The following is a 23,185-nucleotide window of genomic DNA, read 5'->3' on the forward strand; positions in this document are numbered from 1 at the left end:
ATCACATTCATATAATTTTGTGACAAGGTGTTTTACAAATCACAGGACAACTATATGGCTGTTATGCTTTTAATGGAGGGAGGCATAAAATCCATCAATGCAAAAGAATGTTTTACACTCATTAGCACAGTGATTGTTAATTTAGGGATACACAATGTGTTAAACCTCAAAATCTACAAGGTTTCCTGCAACCTAAGATAATGGAAAGGCTCCTTAAGTTTTTACCCACCACCTTTAGTTTTAAAGTTCTAAATGGTATTGGAGAACTAAAAAATAATAGGCTCGTTTCAGCTGTGGTTCAAGAATTCTAATGAAGTTGGCAATGACACTGGGAATGTGAAGTTTCCCCAAAAGGGCTTTCTAGATGACCACATCACAAACTTTAAAAGTATTTCCAATAACACATAGGCAAGTTGAGTGGCTTAATAGTGTAAAAGCCTGGAAAGCAGCTAAGATGTCTCATCTTACAGAATTTTAAAACATGGTATAAATACCATTTCTCTCCTACAGAGAAACTTTTTAAAGCATGGACATAACTTTAGGGATGCTAAGGAAACATCAATACTTTTCATAAAGATTCAATAAACACCCCAAGGCACAGTGTTCAAAACGGCCTATTCACTAAAATGTCACTGCATTATAAGCTATAGGTATGCTATGCTTGCAGTGAGAGGACATTTAATTTATGCCTAGTTAAAAGCACCAGGTGTCCAGTTCAGCTTACATTTACACAGGATGCACCACTAACACTTAGGATAGTGAATAGTTCAAGTACTACATTTCCAGCATGTCTTGCCTTTTGCTTTTTGATTAGTCAGCACTGGGGCTTTTCTGCCTGTAGTTCTTCAGAATACTTTGAAAGAGGCTAGGATTACCCTGAATATAGTCTTCAAGCAATATGGAGCCCTTCTGAAAGAGCTGTCTAGATACTTCAATAATAACGTTTAGAGACGGGAATAAAGATAAAACTTGAAATAGTTGAGTTTGTTTCAAAAAAAGAAAAATAATGTAGAATCTGGCATGTAAGCTAAAATGTTTTGTAATTAATGTCAAAAATTGCCAAGATTGTTAATACTGTTTTGGTAAGAAAAAAACCACTATATTGGCAAGGTTAATTATTTGTGTGAAATAATATTGTACATTAATTAAACAGAAGAATTCACCGTTAATGGAAGAAAACCCACAAGCATCCAAAGGCAATCAAAAGGTTAGGTTAAAAAAAAAAAAAAAAAGTAAGTTTACTAGTTTCAGAATACATCAACACACCTTGATTATAAAACTATTTCATTTTTAAAACTACAGTGCTTTAATGTACTTCTAATAACAACCCAAACTAAGGAGCCGTGGAGGCTTATGAAAAAGACCTACCCACTATGATGCTGTGTTTCTAGTGTAGGGGTGAATTAATACTTCTGTAAGAAGGAACTGAATCACCTCAACATCAACAAACAGCCTTTTTCTTTTACACAGTAACTCATAATTTGATTATTTCTCTTCACTAGTTCAAAATTAGGCAGAAAAGGAACTACATCAGACCCAGAAACGCAATGATTTGGCAAGCCGCAGTTACTCAGCTCATGGATTTGTGCTAATCTGCAGAAAATTTGCTTGACTCCAGTACTCCATTCCTTCACATCTGTAAAGAAAAGCCCATAGATAAAAAGTCACTTCACTGCAGGATAAAAAGCAAGTTTCCCACCCTGAAGCTCTCACTTCTCAATAAGCTACTAGAATCCACACAGGCTCCAAAAATTCCCCCAACAGCTACATCATCTTGAAAGGTCACTTTCAAGTATGTCCTCGTTACTTCATGGAGCAAGTTCAAGTGAAATACATGAAATTTTTATGATCTTTTCCCCACCTCACCTAATATAGAAACCATTAATAGGAATACAGTTCAGTGGGCAAAGTATGAATTCATATATAAGGCAAAATATCTTTGAGCAGCTAAAACTAATATTTGCACTAGTGGCATGTACCCACCTGTAGAGGAGTTCGATACAACCATTTTTCTTTATCAACTTTAAGCTGCATACAGGCAAAGAGATCACAAACTGCTGGGAGGCCGTAACGGTCTGGGGGAAAGCTGTGTTCCTCCTGTAGGGGCGAATTAAGTAATACTTCCTGCAAGAAGACAAAAGGTGGATTGCTACATGACAACTGGGAGGCGTGAGACCAACAATTCATCTTCAAATAGTGTAGTGTCTATAAAGAATGATGTAAATGTTGGGCATTCTAATAATGAGCAAAGGGGACAACTATTTTCTCTACTCCTAATCTTTTCCATAAGTAGCAATAAAATAGGCCAGATGGGGATTTGGGGCCTAGAAAATGCACAGAAATTTCAGTTTGAATAATCAAATCCTCCATTCTGTTGCTAACATGGCACCAAAATTAATACTTAAGCCATATTTAATAGTTAAGATATTTAAGGATCTGGCCCATTTGCAAGGTTTGGGATTAAGAAAGTAAAAATGTATTAAATATACTTCAAAAGGTGCTATTTTAATGTGTTGTGCTCACCTTGGCCTTCCGAAGTAGCCATTTGTCTTCTCCTGAGGATAACTGGCTAAGATTTCCTGTCTTTTTTCCTGGCAAGACCCAGTCAGCTGTGTTAAAGGGACACCAGGAAGTGGCCAAGTGGCTTGTAAGCTTTGGTATGCCAGCTCTGTCCTCTCTAAGAGGCACTTCCTTGGGACATCCTTCTTTGCATGAGGGGGTAATGAGCCACTCTGACAAGGGACTGTTCCTTATGACTTGGAAGGAATCAGCAATTCTAGAAGAAGCCATTGCCTTTGGTGCCTTAGCTTGTTCTGTTGCCTCTCTTCTGGATGGACAGAGCCACATATTCAGGGAATCTTTATGTTTCTCAGGTTCAGGTTTTGGTTCCACAGGCATACCATTTTTATCCTTTCCTTCTTTCTTCAGAAGCCATTTACACAGAGCTTCCTTCTCACAATTTTCATCACACACACACTCTGCAAAGCTTGTACAGGGCTCATTGGCTTTGCAGACCTCCTCTACTTTATATGGGTCTTGATGATTCTGGACAAGCCAATCCTCAGTAATCATGCTGGGAGTGGACAAGGGTTTCTTGGCCTCCAAGTGGTCATTCAGGCACTTCAGATTGCCCAGGTTCTCAATCTCCACACCTTTGAGCTGGTTACCCTGACAATTGGTACAAGAATCAGGCTTGACAAGCCAATCATTCACACTATAGGACTCCTGGAACACCTGGAACAAGAGCTTAAACTTCTCACTGGTTTCACAGCTGCCATTCTCAGGCTTCTCAAGCTTATGGGATTCCTGGGGAGTCACCAGCCAATCAGAAAGCTCCATCTCATCTTGATCAAGAAGCTCTAGATCTCCAACCTTTTCAATTTCAATGGAGTAAGAACTGGTAGTAGAATGGCTGTTACACTTTTGGTAACTTGGTTTTTCAGAAACTTCTTGTTGCTGACTCTTGTGGAGCCAATTTTCCAAGCCCTTTAGGTTGCCCCAGACTTTACTGAAGAAATTGCAGGCTCTGGCAGAAGTCTACGTAAGAAGTACACAATATTAGTTTGCCAGAATATTATGACTGCTTTGGGATTCAATGATAAGACTTCTACTTATATTTACCACACTGCCCAATGTTTCTAAATTTAAGTATATACATAGCCAAAAGGTATGGGATTTCTCTATTAAGATATTAAAATATATGGTTACAGTAAAACTTAATTTTCTGCAGTTTTAAAATAAACAAGGCAAATAGGAGGAAGCATTTGTAGTGGTTTATAGAAAAGAGACTAGTACTTCTATATAATGTGACTTTATGAATAAAGAAGACAAAAATGAGCCATGGATATGATGAGACAAGTCATCAAAGAAGGCTAATAAACATGAAAAATACTCAACCTCCTTAGTAATCTAAGAAACTCAAAACAAAAGTTTTTACTGTTACTTCGTGTCAAATTCAGAGAAATAAACTTGTAAACGACTACCACTATTAGAGAAGTTTCAGGGAAGCAGGTCTCTTCAATACTCTGGTGGGAATATAAACTGCTATCAACTTCCTGGAAAGCCAAATTGGCAATCTGTAGCAAAAGTCTTAAAGGGACTGCAGAACTATAATCTAGGAATGCCATTTCTAAGAATTTACTCCTAAAGACTGAATCAAGAATGTACGCAAATAATTAGTTCCTGGACATGCAGAGGAAATGTATTTATATTCAGAAAAACTGAAGTTTAGAGCCAATCAATGAAATATAGTGTGAAGGATTTTATGGAAGAAATTAAATGACAGAGAAATATATTCATGCTCTATTAGTAAAAAAATCTGCTAGCCAAAACAAAAGTTACAGAATGATATTTTTCTTTAAAAGTGTATGTATGCATAAACAAAAATGTTACAGTGGTTGTTTCCGCATGTGGGATTATGGGCTTGTATTTCTTTATACAGTTTTTTCCTAAGCTTTTTATCTACAGTGTAGACGTGTCACTACTGTAATAAAAAGTTATTAAAAGATATATATTTCCCAGACTAGAACTAAAAACCAAACAAAGACATACACTATCAGTTAATAACTAGCCCCATCTATTACTTCATCTATCTCAGAAACAATAAAGGCAGCAACACACCTGACTATTCTCCAAGGTCTGCTTTTGGGTGAGCCAGTCCTGCAGATTGGTACTGGGTATGTAAGGAGCTTGGCGACTGCTGGCAGGTTTGCTTCCAAGGAGCCATTCGCTGAGAGGGACAGCTGTGGTGCTGGATGCTGACTTCTGCTAATCACACAATACTTTGCTGCTTAACAAGGCAATGTCAAATGCAGTAGAAAGTTTGCCAGAAAAGCAGGAGACCCAAGTTCTCTAATCTTGGCTTGGTGCTGACCCTGCACAAGTCAAATGACTTCCCTAAGCCTCCATTTTCACAATTACAAAACAAGGAGTATAGCTGATCTCCAGGGTTCTTCTCAACTCAAAACTTCTAGGATCCTATATTCACATTGCCTTTAGAAGTAAATCACCTCTATGAATGATAAAGAGAAGGATCCCTAAGAGAGAACCAACCCAATCAGAGAGCTATTGATAATTCTTATGAACTAACTGATAACAATTACTTTCTTACCCAACACCTCTAAAACCTCTAAATTTCTGACATTCAGTCTCAAGGGAAGCATTTAATTGCATAAACTAATTTATTACCACTGGTGCCTTTTTACAAATAATTCGTAGCCAAAAAAAAAAAAGTGATATAATCAAAACCCAAAAGAAACATAAGCCAAGTAATAACTCAGTTACAAGAAACAAAATGACATTTTACCTGCTCTGGCAATGCGATATAGCTTCTTTTCTCCAGAAAGGGCCCAATATTTGATGAACTAGCATGAGCCATCAGGTGCTCAGGAATTTGCTATAAGAAAAAAGCAAATTAATCATGTTTACTAATGTTATGCTTTCATACCAAAAAAGTGAAACTGTAATCCCTAAATTTCAAAAGTATTAAGCAAAGTGTTACATTTCACTAGAATATTCTTTATACTAAATTCACTGACCTACGAAGTAGTTATAAAATCTGAGAGTTCCCTATCTATTGTACTACATAACTATCTTCATGTAAGAAACCTTCACCAGAATTGGTAGTATTACTACTTTTAACAAGACCCAAATGAGACCATATTTGACTCTAAAGACCATTCAAGCCATAAATTTCATAAGAAAGAAGTCAAAGGTATTTAAAGGGATACAAGATGAATTCTAGAGATGATCAATGAGTCAATACCACATTCCAAGCACTACCAGCCTAATACTCTATAAATTTAATCAGAAAATGAAATTTCTGAAGCTTATCAAATTCTCAAGAAAGCCACTATTCACAGTGAAAATGTGTTATTTTTAAGACCACCTGTGAGGCCACAGACCTGAGAAGCTCAGTATGAACCTTCTGAGATGAACACTACTCACAATGGTCTTAAGAGACCCAAACGTGGTGATTGCCTGGCGCAGGGCAGTTATATCGGCTTCAAAGAGTAGGACAGTCGAATCTTCAGGTTTGAGGGTCAAACTGCCCAGTCTGGAGAAAAAAAATAAAACCTGGTTATTTTAAAGAAACATCTATTTCAAATTCATCCAAAATAGAAACCAAATTGTGAGTTATTTGAAATGACTGTACTTTTCTAAGAAACTCAACCAAAGATAGATGACTTAACCATGTACCATGTATCATACCAAGTATGATATTAAATATATAAAGCAGGATGATCTTATCCAAGGAAGAGAGACGTCAAGTTAAATCCAAATCATGCAATGAGTTACAAAGTGACTCTTTTTTAATACACCAAAGTCAAAGAGCCAAAGTCAAAACAAGCAAAAAGGGTCTTTACCTCTCCAGGCACACAGAGACTTGATTGGCTAGATCTTTGTTCTGGGTGCACTCCAGCTGATGAATAAGACAATTGAACTGACCCAGCAACTATAAAAAAAATGAAACCATCTAGCCACAATGATACTAAAAGCACCAAGAGTATCCAAGTTAACAAATAGCAAATAGCACTCGAGATTAAATTTTTATCTCATCTATATTAATGCTGCATTACAGGAAAAAGTCTCTGGAAACCAGAAACCACATTCAAACCAATCATGGCCTTGCAGTCATCTTACCCAGTACAGCTGTTGGGCCTGCTGCTGTAGCGTCTCCTCTTTAAGCTGATAGATCAGATCTACCTGTTCATACAGCCACACCTCACGGCTTCGAAGGCATTCCAGGTGACGACTTATGCAACTGTGAATCTGGGCTTTGACCTAGAAAACATATATATGTTAGCTTCACTAGTGCTGTAAGCTCAAAGAATGGTGTTTCCCACAGAATGGCGAGGTCCCTAAACTTCTGGGGGTCACAAATCCTTTTGATTATCCAATGACATTTATGCAGTGTCTCCCCAGAAAAATGCATACGTTCAAAATTTTGCCTATAATTTCAGCGTTGAGTCCTGAATCCCATCCATGAAACCACCAAAGCCCCATGGACCCAGTTTAAGAATCCCAGCCATAATGCATATCTAAGCTCCAAAATCCTCCTTCAATACTCCTTCTTCTAAGAGGATCAGGTTTATTTTGGGTGTCCTAAAGGAGTCAAGAGAAAATACAAGGATATGTCATGCGATACTGATGCCCCTAAGTTTTCCACATAATTTGAAAACCTATAGTTTTACAAATTCATCAGTGGAAGAAGACAAGAATATTAATAACTAGCCCTTACCTCTTTTCTCACCCTACAAATGAGCAACACATTTACAGTAGGCCAATTTAGTAAAGAGATGTGTCACTACATGTCAACAGCCAGAAGACCATCAGGGCAGACAGTTTATGTAAAATTACAAACTAAATGTCTCTGGAAGCATAAAGAATGATTCAAGAGGGATAAATATAAAATTTCTAAGGAAGAAAATCATAACATCTATAAATTATCCAGGAGAATCCACATAAGAAACTATATATATTTTGTTTTGTTTTGTTTTGTTTTTGTTTTTGTTTTTTGCGGTATACAGGTCTCTCACTGTTGTGGCCTCTCCCGCTGCGGAGCACAGGCTCCGGACGCGCAGGCCCAGTGGCCATGGCTCACCGGCCCAGCCGCTCTGCAGCATGTGGATCTTCCCGGACCGGGGCACGAACCCGTGTCCCCTGCATCGGCAGGCGGACTCTCAACCACTGCGCCACCAGGGAAGCCCCAAGAAACTGTATTTTAAAACACCTTTTTCTGGATAGTAAAGTGGTATTTCAAAGTCATGTAACACTTGGTCTACCCACTCACCAGCAGAACGTTATTAGGCCAATAGAAGGAACAGATTTCGTTCTGGCTAGCTCTAACAATTAAGTCGTTTATAGAACCATGCCACCACCAAAACCATGCCAATACCAAATTAACAGATGGTAGGGGACATGCTGAAGTGCCATCCTTTATGCATTAAGAACAACTGACCAGTTCAATGAGCTGAGCTCATTCACTTTGTTACTTTTTAGCGGATGGCAGTGCTTGGCACAGGGACCACACACGGAAGCAATCAAAAATGCACGCTGGGGCTTCCCTGGTGGCACAGTGGTTGAGAGTCCGCCTGCCGATGCAGGGAACACGGGTTTGTGCCCCGGTCCGGGAAGATCCCACATGCCGCGGAGCAGCTGGGCCTGTGAGCCATGGCCGCTGAGTCTGCGCGTCCAGAGCCTGTGCTCCGCAACGGGAGAGGCCAGAAGAGTGAGAGCCCCGCATACCGCAAAAAAAAAAAAAAAAAAAAATGCACGCTGGACTGAATTATCTAAGGTGGTGCAGGAGTTTCCAAACTCTTCTAACATCTGCTTTATTTTCCCTTTGGGATCAAAGGCATCAACATTTCAGGCAGACCATGCAAGGCATGGGGTAAAACTTTTGGGTTTGGAGAAGCCAATCCCTTCGCCATGCTCTAACCAGCCCTGTAATAAGAGTTCAGACAAGGAAAGAGAAAAGCACACGTCACACCTCTCGCAAGTTATCTTTAATTTGCTGTTCAGCCCGGAGAACTCCACCAATAGCAAGCTCCAAGTCCCTCCGTGCATCACAACACCTCAAAAGGGGTTCTTTATTACTGGAGCAGCCACTCTGGTCCTGTGAGGTACTCATTCTGCTCCCTGTTCCTTTAAAAGAAAAAAAGAACAATCCAAATTGCACCATAATTACAACCAAAAACCACCCTGCAATCATCTCCCAAATGATTATTCCAACCAGCTCCCAGTTACTACTTAGATTACTTCCGACATAGGACTTGGTACATAGTATACCCTTAATAAATATTAACTCCTCTTCCCCGCCCCATTACTGTGTTCCTGCCCAAAAATCCTATGCATCTACTTTAGTTACACTTTACATGGGAACAGATATTTCTGAAAAAATACACTAAATTGCCTGAATTGATCGGGCATATAGCCTCCAAAAAGTTAAAAGAACACTAGATTGTTTCTATTTACATACCTGAAGTCATAAGGGGCATGTGTTCTCGTTTTATAGATTTAGAGCTGAAGACTAAAAGGTCTAGAAGGAACCATAATTACTTTGGAAAGAAGGTGCAAACCAATAACCTAATACACAGAGTTTAGAACACTGTTTAGATCTGACATTAACCTAAATTTATTGGGAGGATTAAATTTTTTCCCCCCCTCCTTTTATATTTAGGAAGAACTCAGGGATGCCTTCATAGCTAGGAAACTCTCAGGAATGTAAATCTGACAATAATTTCATGGGATTCTGCTATAAGGGAGGTACTTAGAGAAACTGGTGTGGGAAACCACAGAGAATTTTCTAATAAGCATAGGAGAGAAGAAACAGAAGTGGAAAAATACCACATAACCCAAGATATAATGATATGAGACTGGGACAGAAGACTGTCAGAAAAGCAATGAAGCAAAGCTTGACAAAAACTGCTGGAAGAACAGTCTGATGTGTATCCTGGATAGATCTAGAATCAGAGATGGTTTCTAAATACTTACAAAAAGAAAGCAGTGATCACAGTAGCGCAGCATGGATTCACTAAGCCCTGTGACACCAAAATTATTTCCTTCTTGGGTAGTTTTACTGAACTGGCCAGTCAACGTAATCCTTTAGACACGATATATTTGGACAATAGTAAGACTTGTGACAAGGTTGTATACCATCTCTGTGGACAAAGTGAACATGGGCAAAACAGGCCAACTAAATTGAATCATAAAATTATTTTTTACAAAGTACTCAAAGGATAATGAATTGAAACCAGTCTGTTAAGTATTTAGAGGTATGCCCCTGTTTTCCCCAATTACTCAACTGTTTTCCCTAATTGCCTGGATGAAAACACAGAAGGCAGACATTAAAGTTGGAGACAACACGGGGCTGTGACAAAAACAGATTCCAAACAATCTCTACATAGCTGTTAAATCTTATAAAACAAAAATGTAGATTTTTTTTTTTTTACTTGAACGGGGGAGGACAAAGTGGAAGAGAATAAATGTAAAAGGATGGAGGTTTTTAATTGAAAGCAAGCTCTACATGAGTTAGCAGTGTGCTGGATCTCAGAGGAAAATTACTTACATGCTATTTGACTACATTTACCAGAAGTATAGCATTTGCCACTAATCAGTTCCATGTTTATTAGACTAATTTTGAAATTTCTTTCTGAATAGCAAACTTCAGAAAGAGGCATTTAGAAGAAAAAAGAAAGGGGCCTCAAAACCATGAAAACTTTCGCCAGGAAGGGAGGCTGTTTAGATAAGAGGAGTCTCTGGGAGGACAAATTTACTATTCTGGAATACTTGGAGACCTGTCAAATAGAATTAGACCTGTTCAGAATGACCCAAAGGAGTAGAGGAGGATTAACAGAAGATATCTGAGGCAACATATAAAAGAACTTCCTAACAGTCCTGAAGGAAACGACCTTCTCAGAGAAGCAAGCCAGCTTTCGGCTGAACAGCAGTCTACACAGTGCAAATGGCTGACTGCTCATCCGAGACACAGGGAACTCTGGCCTACACTGCATCTTTAAGCCGAGGTTTAGGGCCAGGTGGCTAGCTAGAAGCTGAAACGGGCTGAACACTGTGATTCCCCACCCCCAGAAATAAGACAGCGGGAGGAAAAAGCCCAGTAGGCTTTCTTTTGACCATCTCAGCAGAAAATTCCCATTCAGGAACTAGAGTTCCTGAAAGATTCAGGAAATTTTCTAACTTCCCCCTGCTGTTTTGTTGCCACAGTCTGTTTCCCCATAATGATCTCTAAAACGGAAGGGCTTCATTAACTGGATTCGACAGGAATCCCCTTGGAGATTTTTTTTCCAACCCTTGAAACACCAGCTGCAGCTACTTTGCTACCTTCTTTCTCACACTGTAAGCTGCCCTGTTTTAAGCACACCATTAGTGTGCACTTAGTGCACACTGTAGGAACTTTGAACAATACCTGCATAACGAGTGAAATGCTGGCTCATATTCAGAAAGTGGAATGTCACCTCATTACCACAAGTTGCTTCACTTTTCACTTAAGTTACTTATATGCAAAGCATGTTTAGGTCTTTCAAATGTATAACCAACTTTCACCTGTGCCAAATTTCCCATTCTTAGGACCTCACCATGTGTGTGCAATGCCACAATGCCTGGTACAGTGTAAAATTTAAACAGTAACATTAAGTCAAAATGTTGCTTCACAATGTCAAATACCCCAGAACTCTAGATCACGCGGGAGACAAATTCAAATGCATACAGTGCTGACTTAGAGAAGTCTTCTCAAGTCCATCACAAATACTATACAACTGCCTAACAAGAACAGAATATGGCAAAAGTACACAAATTGGATTTTCCCCTTATCAGCTATGGATAGAAAATAGGATGAGATTTAAAAGTTACAAAACTGATTTTCCCCACATATTTATCCCTTGTTTTCAAATTAAAATGAGTGTTATCCTTCAAAACAGTAACCTTGTTAGAGTAGGGGTCTTTAAAGCCATTAAGAAAACCTGTTTCATTCCTTTACGGCCAGCCCCAGGGATGTCTGTCCCTTCGCTGCCCTTGGCTCTGACCCTCCTCCTCCCTGTGGAGCAGTCAAGGGGCAGTCAGCTTCCATAGTTGAAATCCCAAGAAAGAAGCTGTGCAAAGGTTTGCCTTCTTGTACTGCAGTGAGGAGAGAGCCCTCAGAGCTGAAATCAAGAACTCCACCACATGGGTGAATTCAAACCACAATAAGGTGAAGCCTGAGCTAGCTTTATGAAATGTCACATCCAAAGAGACCTTTATGAGTTATCTAGCTCATATGGTCAATTTCAAAAATTCACCATTCCTTTCAGGTTAGAGAGTCAATGTAGCAAGCATGATGTTTAAGAGATTACTCTGAGGCCTGACAAACCAGAATTCCAGCTCCATCTGCAACCTTCAGACCCATGAGCGAGTTACTTAACTTCTCTGGACCTCAGTTTCCTCTAGAAAAATGTGGACAATGACAGTAGCTACAAAGTGCTGCAATGAAGTTAAAGTGAGACAGTATCTGCCTTTAGGCACTTAACCCAGGCCCTGCACACTGCACTTTTTAATGCTTTGGTTGTTTTTGGTTAGCTGAATTATGGGGACCTTAAGAATCTCCACCTATGGACTATATAGAAAGCAGCACTGAAGCTAGAAAAGGCTTTGAAGTGAGGAGGCCCTGACTTAGAATCATTTAGCCATTAATCAATGCTATGACCTTGGACCATTTGCCCTTTTTGAACCTAATGTCTTAATTAAATAAGTGAGGATAACAATACTTACCTCATAGACTTAGGGGTGAGGATGTGGTACCTATTTAATAAATATAGCTCCCCATATACTCTCTCACTGTAAAACCCAGCAAAAGGCAAGTTGTTTTTATGGCAAAAGCTCAGTAGTCTAAACTCTCTAATATATACCAAGTGTACACACACTTTTGCCTGTTTTCTTACCTGTAAAAAGATTAGACCAAATCAGCTCTAATTCTAAAATTCAGATCAATGAAAGACTACTAAAAATGTCTTTTTCTCTTCACCTTTATAATACAAACTACTGCCCTACCACCTTCAACAGAGGATTGCCTTAAATGTGTATTTTTTTTTTTGAGACAAGTTAAAAGTTTAAGTGCTTTCTAAAACTTCCCTGCCTCTAGGGTTCCTTTTCTAGGTTTTGGAGGAGGAGAGAGATAGAGGGGGAAACACACACATCCCTCAAACAAATGAATAAGGCTCCAGGAAAACCTGGAGCTTTCCTCAAAGAAGAGTTCCACAAACTATATATGCCATACTTGCATAATGCTTTGCACAAATCTAGTTATGAAATCCAAAGATCATGGAACCAGAACTGAGCAACTAAACCACAAATGAAGCTAAGTCCCTATCATATGGTTTAACCATAAAATTTCCAAAGAAACATAACCCTCTTGTGACCGACACAAACCACAATTTAAAGTTGGAAAACCTTAGCCATCTCTTTAGTAGACTACTCTCATTAAACAGATGAAGCCACAAAGCCCCAGAGAGTTTAAATGACCCATCCACAGCCATTACACGCAGATTTGGGTTTAGAACTAGCATTCCTAGGGTCTAGTCCTGGATTCTCTCCTTCTTACCAGCTTGTTCTTCCTTTAGTGTATTATCACCCATAAATTCTTTTTATTTGTCAACACTAAAGATTAAAATTAACATTCCAATGGGTTACTAATGGAACACCTTCCATTAAGAATCTCAGTCCAGGGCTTCCCTGGTGGCGCAGTGGTTGAGAATCCGCCTGCTGATGCAGGGGACACGGGTTCGTGCCCCGGTCCGGGAAGATCCCACATGCCGCGGAGCGGCTGGGCCCGTGAGCCAGGGCCGCTGAGCCTGCGCGTCCGGAGCCTGTGCTCCGCAACGGGAGAGGCCGCAACAGTGAGAGGCCCGTGTACCGCCAAAAAAAAAAAGAAAAAGAAAAAAAAGAATCTCAGCCAATTCTCATAGTCCTCAATAAATTATAACAATTTTTCAGAACCGTCTTCCTTAGATAATGCTAACAAAAATAAACAGCACATCATGATAGACTCAGAATAATCAAAACACTTCCAAGATGAAGGACAGGAGCAACAGCCCTGGGTTCTGATCTCACATCTTATCACAAGCATTCCGCATTCCATTCCTCTGTCTGAATGCTTATATCATTTCTAACTGCACCTTCCAGGTCTCACTGCTTGTCCCCCCTTCCCAAATGGCCCTCCTCTCCAAAAAAGGTGTCCACTTTTCACTTATTTTCCTAGCATCTAAATCACTGCGAAAAGACCAAGCCCTTAAAAAACAGACCCATAAGACACTTACTATGTTCTATGAATTACTAAATTCGAAACACTAACTGCCCATTTGGTTATCTTTGATAAGACAATATATATCAGAACATCTGTACAAATTTTCAGGAAAAAAATTATAGTAATAGTCCGCATGCAATTTTACCTTGAGACATTTCTTAACATGTTCTTTCTTCTTACTGTCAGTTTTAAAAAACAAAAGGTTTTTTTATGTCACAATTCATTAACTCAAAGGTTATCTATACGTATCTTATCCTAACCCTTTAATTCTTTAATAATTTCTGAAATTCAAGATCTGATTCTTCGTAATTTTTTTAAAAACCATGTAAATAAAGATTAATTCCTGAAGAAACAAACAAAATAAGGTAATAAATTCACGATAGCACATTTTAAGATCGTTTAACACTTCAGACCTTACTGCGCTCAGATCTACCTTTATACATGTAACTATGAGCAATCAATTCCAGCACTTCAACTTTCCGAAGCAGTAACTGAAAACTGACCACAATATTGGTCATTACCATCTAATGCCAATTTAAGCGTTTCTAGTACAAAAGCAACATTGACTCATGCGACTTTCCAGGTTTCCCAACACTTTCTAGGAGCACTGTCGCCCTAAGAAGCCTGGGTCCCGTCCTCCCTGGAAGCCGCAGCCGCGCGTTCACTCTCCGCTTAAGAGCGGGCACGAGTACTGCTCAGTACGCATGCGCACAGCCCCGGCCGCAGGGCCCGTTCCCAGCCCGGCAAGGGGAGCCCACCCCGAGGGCTCCCGCTGCGGCCCTGCACTGCCAGACGTACCTCCTTGCAGGCCAGGTCCCCGCCGTGTGAGCTGCCCAGCAAGCAGAACGCTGCTTTATCCGCGACCACGGTGACAAAGTTTCCTTGAACCCTCAGGTCGCGCCCCGCCCGCGCGCCTGGCAGCTCCCCACCGGCGGGCGGGAGCGCGCACGTCGGCGCCGGGGTGGGGCCGGAGGCTCCGCCCACTCGGGCGGCTCGCGAGACCCTATAGCTGCCCGAGGACCCCCCGCAGCCTCCCGCAAGGCTCCGGCGTGGCTCCAAGCCGCTTGGGCTCCCGGCTGGACGCCACCATCCCCGCCCGACCGCTCAGGGCGAAAGCCAGCTCGCAGAGCCCCGAGGGATGCCAGGGGCTCCTCTCCAGCCTCTCCTCGGCCCACCTGCTCCAGCGCTTAGCCTGTGTCCACCCCGATCCGCGCCCCAAATCGTCAAGACGTCTTTGATTTAAGGATTTTGCTGCTAATCACTACAAAGAAATAACAAACGTGGGCCAGTCAGAAGGCTTCCGGAGTTATTACTGGAATGTTCCTGGCCAGTAGCTCCTGACTCCTTGAGATTACCACTGTCAGCCTAACAGGTTCAAGGCCCGGCTTTTGTTTCAGGCTCTGACATCTCACTTCTGTGACATACCTCTACCTATACCCCAGCGTCCCTCTGTCTCTCTCAAACACAGTCCACACGGCCTCAATCCAGTGCTGCATTTAACACTCATGGATGCTTCTCATTCAACAAGCTGAGCACCAACCAGATGCCAAGCTCTATTCTAGGTGCTGGGAATACAATAGTGAAATGAAAGCTCCACCAGGACAGTAGTACAGAGTAGTTAAGAGGATGAACTCTGGAGCTAGACCGTTGCCACACAAAACCTGGCTCTGCCACTTAGATGCGGTGTAACCTTAGGCAAGTCACTTAACCAGTCTGTGCCTCAGTTTCCCCATCTGTAAAATGAGGACAATAATAATGGGCCCAACTCAATGAGAATTATATGAATATACAAAAAAATGTTTAAGACAGTATCTTACACATAGTAAGTACTTCCTGTCTGATGATTATCACGCTCATGGTACTCTACTTTGATGCCCTTTTCTCCGAAAATAATCCTCAAAGTCTGCATATCCCATCAGGCCAGAGATAGAATTCTATACAGCCTTGTCATTCCCTTCAATTTTTTTAATGTAAAATACTTACTCTCATCTATGCATATGAAGCTATCTTCATAAACAGAGTAAAGCAAAACCACTTGACAAAAAGCAAAGGCCAGTGGACACTGAAGACTATCACCCTCAATTAAGCATCCCTCAGATTTCAGATGAACAGAGTTTATGGAAGTGCCTGCTTTATCTGTGTTGCACAGTTTCTGGGATCCCACTTCAGACATTCACTACCAAAAATAATGAGAAAGCAACTTATCTCTGAATTCAAAATTTCTTCATTGGAGAACATATTTTGTGAAGATACAAAAAAGATACATACCTCTGAATGATGTTAAGTTAAAATTTGATAGCCCTTTGTATTTATACTTTAAGTCAATGGCTAGAAAAAAGGAATTCTCAGTCTGTAAAAATGACTGTCAAGAACTTTCACCTCTCTTTTATATGCCACTACAAAATAGTTACAATGTAAATAAATACAGTAGGAACTTTGTGGACCATCACCTACATAACCAGTGGTTTCTATGCCCTCTCTAAAGGATCCTGGCCAATGCCTCAGCACACTAAATGCTGCAGCTCTTCTTCACTTGAACTTACACAGTTACTGAGAGTCAGTGTTATTCTGTTTATGACAGCTTTAGTTACTATAATGATGTGATTTACTAAAGAGTATATAAATATAAAAACACTGGGGAGAGAAAAAAACCATAAACATCTACAAGAATTCTGCATTCAGACTTTGCAGGCACCTCTTTACTCCCTTAAGCTTTGTTATTTGCCCTGGCATATTTATGAAATGTTTAAGTTCTAAAGGGAAAAAAGTCATAAGGCATTTTACCTCTCTTATGTTTCAAGATTTCTACGGTGTCTCACAACAAGAGAATCATCTATTTCCCGGTAGATTAGTAGATCATCTCATCTAAAGAGAGCATAAACTATAACTCTCCAATGGTTCCCCCCTGCCTACAGGATAAAGTCCAAATTTCTTTAATAAATAAAGTTCTCTGTCTTCTGGCTTCAGCCTGACTCTCCTGCTGTCTCCCCAGAGCAGCGCCCACACCATGATCTTCCAGACGGCAGTTCCATGCATGGACCAGGCTGGTTTGCCTTGTACAGCTTGGCTCTCCCAGCTCTCTCTGCCAGCAAAGCCAGTTCCTCCCCTTCTCCCCAACTGTCTGCTTTTCTGACTATGCTTAAGTCACCAACACTATTAAGCCTTTCCTGACCAAGCATCCCATTCCTCAATAGTTTTGACCTAGTGAGTTAACTGCTGCCTCCTCTGGGCTCACTGTAATCTGTATAAGTTTCCAGCATGACACCTATAACACATGTTATCCTTACTGTTACATGTCTGCCTCCTTAGCCTGAGAGGTCCCCAAGAGAAGGGACCACATATTATTTGGCTTTGTACACCCTAGTGCTGAACAGACTGCCTGCTATCGGTATCATGGCATTACCAACCCCCCTTTACATTCTATGTGCTCTATTGAATTGAAATAAAGAGAATGGTGTCCCTGGAGTTGTGCAGTGCAGTAGCCCTCAACTCAACAGAGGCTTAATACATGTTTGATAAATGGATGAATGAATAATGTTAAATGAATGCTCAATTTCAGACCAGCCACAATAACTATGGTAGAATTCTGCTTCAAACATAAGTAATCAACTTGATGTCCCACTAAGGCCTGCATTAATTCAGGAGGGTTTTTCAGAAGTGGAAATGTTTCTACCATAACTATTACTTTTTGTTCTCTTTCAAACAAGACAAAACTAGCAAGGATATTGCTACTGAAACTATGATTCCAGGATAGGCACTGATATAATGTGTCTTTCCTGATGCCAAGCCCATCAAAGCCCAGCTATACAGATTCACAAGCACCAGCTGATTTGTGAGTTAAAGGGGAAACATTAACTGTATTTACAGCCAACTCTAGATTTTTTTCTCTGATTTTGCAGTACCACAGAAATTCCAGCTGACATCACTGAAGTTTGGTAAGCTTTCAGAAGTAGGGCTGTGCCCTATCTTCACTTGAAACTTCCCACCATAATATAGCCAAGGTTAGGAAACCATGTTATTTATCTACCATCACAGTAATAATATCATTTTATCCCTGATTTTACATGGTAAACACCTTGCAGTTTTCCCCACAGAAATAAGCAAGTTATAAAATATTTTCCCTCCTCTAAAGCTTGGGGGACTAGAAAATATGCCAAAATAAAACTCAAAATATACCTGAGATCATGTTCTTATGAAATCTGTAGTTGTCCAAGTATTAAAAGACCTAACTTCTTGTCTATGAGCAACTGACAAGCAAAAACCTTTTAACCTATGTTGCCAGTTACTCACTCCTTCACTGAACCAAATTGTTACATTTGTAAAGGACTCAAGGCAATGCTAGATAAGAGGAATACTTAACACCCAAACATACTCCTTACCTCAAAAAGAACATCTTGATTCCACTGCATAATTGAGCCAAGCAAAATCAGGGATGACGAGCTGGGATAAGAATGGCTAAGAGAGTTGGAATGAGCATTCATGTCAGTAGTAAAGAAAAAAAAGCACCCTCAAGATAACTTTTTGTTCACTTGCCAGTGAATCTATTTAATTCAGAGTAAGGATGACTTGCTAGGATTTGAGGTATGGCAGGCTAGGTGGGAAGTTTACAAATTATGACTGTAATGTTATGATTTAACAAGCAAAGAAGACAAGCTGAGAAAGACTATATGGCAGCTCCTCTAACTGACAAGCATAGATAGAAACACTATTAAAACAATTCACCAGAGCAAAAGTGGTCAACTTGGTCTCCTTATCAGCCTAGGCCACCTGCATTGTTTACATCTTGTATGTCGCAACAATGTATTTAGACATACCTGTATAGGAAACAGAGCCAAAGTGAAAACCCGGAGCAAAATTTTAAGACAGCCAAAAAGCAGCAGGAAGAATAATAAAACTGCCATGGAAATCTATAGTTCTTTCATGAAACTGAACTTAATCCAGTATATACATATTGGTTGGTCCCTTATCATAATCACTTTGGACTTGCAACCTAACTAGTAAGTATACAGAGACACTGAATTTACTGATTTCTGTAACACTCAGAAGGTGCTCTCTGATCCAGCAGCACATTGCACTGTGTATCCTGCATAGTGAATGGTCTTCATTCTCTGAGGCTGGAACTGCTCCTCCAGCATGCCTCAGGGCCCTTGCATTTATCCTCCAGATATCATGCCCACTCCTCTTCCTTAGTGTCATCTTCCTCACTACCCTATGTAAAATAAGTCTTCCTTCCACACACTCCCCCTTAATATATTTTATTTTAAAATTATCTCCATAGTATTTATCAGTATCTGACACGTAGAAACCATTTATTTTCTGATCCCACTTCAGAAAACACACTAGAAGATATACGTTCCACACAGGCAGGGACTTTGTCTTTTTGTTCACTGTTATACAGTAGATGTTCAATAAATATTCATTGGAAGAATGGATCCAGGGACTTCCCTGGTGGCGCAGTGGTTAAGAATCCGCCTGCCGATGCAGGGGACATGGGTTCGAGCCCTGGTCCGGGAAGATCCCACATGCCGCAGAGCAACTAAGCCCGTGCACCACAACTACTGAGCCTGCGCTCTAGAGCCCGTGAGCCACAACTACTGAGCCCTGTGCCACAACAACTGAAGCCCACGCACCTAGAGCCTGTGCTCCACGACAACAGAAGCCACTGCAATGAGAAGCATGGGCACAGCAACAAAAGAGTAGCCCCAGCTCGCCGCAACTAGAGAAGGCCTACGTACAGCAACAAAAGACCCAACGTAGCCAAAAATAAATAAATATATATAAAAAAAAAAGAATGGCTTCGGTAAGTATTTAATATATCTATGTGCCAAGACTTTTACTTTTACACATTATCTCATTTAGTCCTCACAAAACTTTAAGGTACATATGCACTATCAACACAATTTATTTATTTATTTTAACATCTTTATTGGAGTATAATTGCTTTACAATGTTAATTTCTGCTGTATAACAAAGTGAATCAGCTATCTGTATACATATATCCCCATATCCCCTCCCTCTTGCGCCTCCCTCCCACCCTCCCTATCCCACCCCTCTAGGTGGTCACAAAGCACCGAGCTGATCTCCCTGTGCTATGCAGCTGCTTCCCACTAGCTATCTATTTTTACATTTGGTAGTGTATATATGTCAATGCTACTCTCTCACTTCACCCCAACTTACCCTTCCCCCTCTCCGTGTCCTCAAGTCCATACCCTACGTCTGCATCTCTGTTCCCGTCTTCTTGCCCCTAGGTTCATCAGAACTTTTTTTTTTTTTAGATTCCATATATGTGTTAGCATACTGTATTTTTCTCTTTCTGACTTACTCACTCTGTATGACAGACTCTAGGTCCATCCAACTCATTACAAATAACTCGATATCGTTTCTTTTTATGGTTGAGTAATATTCCATTGTATATATGTGCCACATCTTCTTTATCCATTCATCTGTCAATGGACACTTAGGTTGCTCCCATGTCCTGGCTATTGTAAACAGTGCTGCAATGAACATTGTGGTACATGTCTCTTTTTGAACTATGGTTTTCTCACGATATATGTCCAGTAGTGGGATTGCTGGGTCATATGGTAGTTCTATTTTTAGTTTTTTAAGGAACTATGTTCTCCATAGTGGCTGTATCAATTTACATTCCCACCAATAGTGAAAGAGGGTTCTCTTTCCTCCACACCCTCTCCAGCATTTATTGTTTGTATATTTCTTGATGATGGCCATTCTGACTGGTGGGAGGTAATACCTCATTGTGGTTTTGACTTGCATTTCTCTAATGATTAGTGATGTATCAACACAATTTTAAAAAGAGAGAAACTAAGGCTTGACAAGGTTAGATATATTACCTACAGTAACAGGATTCCACGTAAAAGAACCAAGATTTAATGCCAGATGAGTCTAAGGTCTCCAACCACACAATGCATGTTGAAGGGATCATTTAGGTGTCAAGATTTTATTATCTCTTTTTATTCATTCAACAAATATTTATTGAGTGTCTAAGCTGACACATACTGTGATAGTCCCCAAGGACACAATGGTAAACTTGCCATCTAGAGGAAAATCTGTGCCATTGAGTCACCGAAAACTAAGAAAATAAGAAAACTTTGAAATAGACTGCGATTTAGAAGTCCACCAGCAGCAACCACTGCTCTGAATGCCTTCCAGTGTGCCAACACTTACTCTGGGAGGGAAACTAGCCAGGAAGCTAGTGGGGGAGGGATATGTATCAGAATCGCCTGTGCAGTTTTATGAAGCCCCTACACAGGCTACTGAGATTCTGGCACAGCTAAACCGACTGAATCTTAATAAAATGTGGGTGGAGTGGGGAAACCTATGTAATTCTAAAATAAGATACCTCCTCCCTCTTTGAGAATCACATCTTACTTTCCCTGCATAGCTCACCAGGCTTCTCCACTTTTGAAATACCTCTTTTCCCAAAAGTAATAATATAATTGTAGAAGTTTATTTAAACACAAAATACAGTTATCATAAAACCTTAGACCACTAGGTTTTCCCTGGGGACCCAAGGACAATAGAAAAGGAGGAAAGAATATTAAAATGTAAGAAATGTTACCGTGCTAGACTTTACATATACCATCTCACTTACTTAACAAATCTGCAAGCTAGCAAACTGTCAAAATGCAAACCAAGTGACTTGCCTCAAAGGTACATGCACCACACCCCCCATCTCCATTGCAGCATTTGGGTGCGTCTTCCTCAAAGGCTCTGAGGTTATTTAAAGTTCAGAAATGTCACATTAGTACCTTGTGCAGAAATGAGCCAGCTATGATTACCTGCCCCGTTCTCACCCAGGAAGTAACTCAATAGTCCCTACAACCATATTTCCATATTACCAAGTAGGTGGTTCAAACAGTTATGCTATGGTGAACCTTACCCTGTTTAGAAAACAACACAAAATGGTACGGTGAAAAAAGCTCTGCCTTTGGGGTCAAACAGACACTAGCACTCCGCCTTCTGCCATTCTTGATCGCATCACCCCTGTTACATCATGTGACACTTAAGACTATATGATCATTGTTGCTCCTGCCACAAGAATTTAGTTCCATGAAAATAAGGGCTGTGCCCATTTTCTTTCATCGCTGTATCCTCAACACCCTTAACATACAGGCACTGAATTAAATAATTGTTGGTGGAATGAGTCAATGAACTAGCAAGCCTCGCTTTTCTCATCTGTAAAAATGAGATAATGGAACTGCCTCTCGGGACTGTTAGGAGAACTACAAGCACTTTACGGTAAGTGACGCTGTGTTGGCAGGTAGAGGGCCGAAAAAAACGTTATCTTCTTCGCGTTTCCACCCAACAGGCTAGGAATGTATATACTCTGGGTCCGGTCAGGAAAACAGGCCCCTCCTTGCTCCAAGTGACCCCGGCGAGAGGGAGCAAAAACTTGGAGCTGTCACAGCCGGGGCCGGGGGGCGGGCGGGCAGACAGCCGTTGGTGGTCCCCAAGCCAGAGTGTCTAAGGACGAAGGGAGAACAGGCCGGGCGGGGAGAAAGAGGTGGCCCTCAGGCCGAGAGTCGAGGGCCAGAGAGAGGAAGGCAGGCCCAGGCCGGCGGGCAGGCAGGAGGAGGCCGCCCTCGAGGCAAGGGGGTCGAGGGAGAGGCCGGCCTCGAAAGGCAGCCCAGACAGGCCCGGGCCGGTCCGGTACGCGGCCATGGCGCCCCAGACCGACCCGCGGCGTTGAGATAGGGAGGAGGCACGCCCGCCCCGCTAGCCCCTCCGGTACTTACCACCTCCGAGTGCAGCTCCGGGCGTTCTGAGGAGACCTTAGCGGACAGAGGCACTGCCCGACACAAGCCAAGGGCCTAAAGGCAGACTTCTCGCGATAACACAACCTTCCTCCCACGCCTCTTACCAAATGTTTGACAGTCTCGCGAGATCTCAAGTCGAGTCGGCCCAGGTCCTTGACTACCCTCCAGAGGGCGAGAGCGCCGGCGCACAAGTTTTCCTGGGCCATAGATCAGGGACCTTTCGCCGTTTAGGAATAAATAAGATTAAATGAAAGAAACATTTGTCGAAGGCAGGCTCTGTAACGAGGACTATCCTAAGTGATTCTCTCACACCAGATGTCCTAACAAGGCAGATATTATTTAGGCTTAACGTACAGATGCAAAAATAAAAGTCAGAACACACAAAAGGACAAAGTATGATTCCATATATATGAGGTACCTACAACAGCCATATTTATAGAGACAGAAAATAGAATGGTGGTTGCCGCAGACTTGGGGAAGGGAAGTTATTGTTTAATGAGTACAGAGTTTCTGTTTGGGATGATGGGAAGTTCTGGATATGGGTGGTGGTGATGGTCGCACAGCAATGGGAGTATACTAAATGCTGCTCAATTGTACACAAAAATGGTTAAAATGA

General features: G+C 41.1%; 1 protein-coding gene across 3 annotated transcripts; it reads right to left on the bottom strand.

The window, feature by feature from the left end:
* Window positions 1-55: 55 nt before the first annotated feature.
* Window positions 56-22,635, bottom strand: NCOA4 (nuclear receptor coactivator 4). Of its 3 annotated transcripts, none has more exons than XM_082673958.1 (10): window positions 22,549-22,635; window positions 8,492-8,646; window positions 6,643-6,783; window positions 6,366-6,454; window positions 5,947-6,055; window positions 5,306-5,395; window positions 4,621-4,764; window positions 2,524-3,537; window positions 1,984-2,124; window positions 56-1,636 (listed from the first exon to the last, which is right to left on the bottom strand). In XM_082673958.1, the coding sequence occupies exons 2-10, from the start codon at window positions 8,630-8,632 to the stop codon at window positions 1,631-1,633; spliced, it is 1,875 nt and encodes a 624-aa protein (XP_082530084.1). In that variant the 5' UTR covers window positions 8,633-8,646; window positions 22,549-22,635; the 3' UTR covers window positions 56-1,630. The 3 variants fall into 3 exon arrangements, with proteins under 3 accessions (XP_082530084.1, XP_082530083.1, XP_082530085.1); XM_082673957.1 differs by having other exon boundaries at window positions 4,621-4,767; XM_082673959.1 differs by lacking the exon at window positions 4,621-4,764.
* Window positions 22,636-23,185: the final 550 nt, after the last annotated feature.

This window comes from Grampus griseus (genome assembly GCF_964374135.1).
Source record: "Grampus griseus genome assembly, chromosome: 16".
In the NCBI taxonomy this organism is placed as follows: Eukaryota; Metazoa; Chordata; class Mammalia; order Artiodactyla; family Delphinidae; genus Grampus; species Grampus griseus.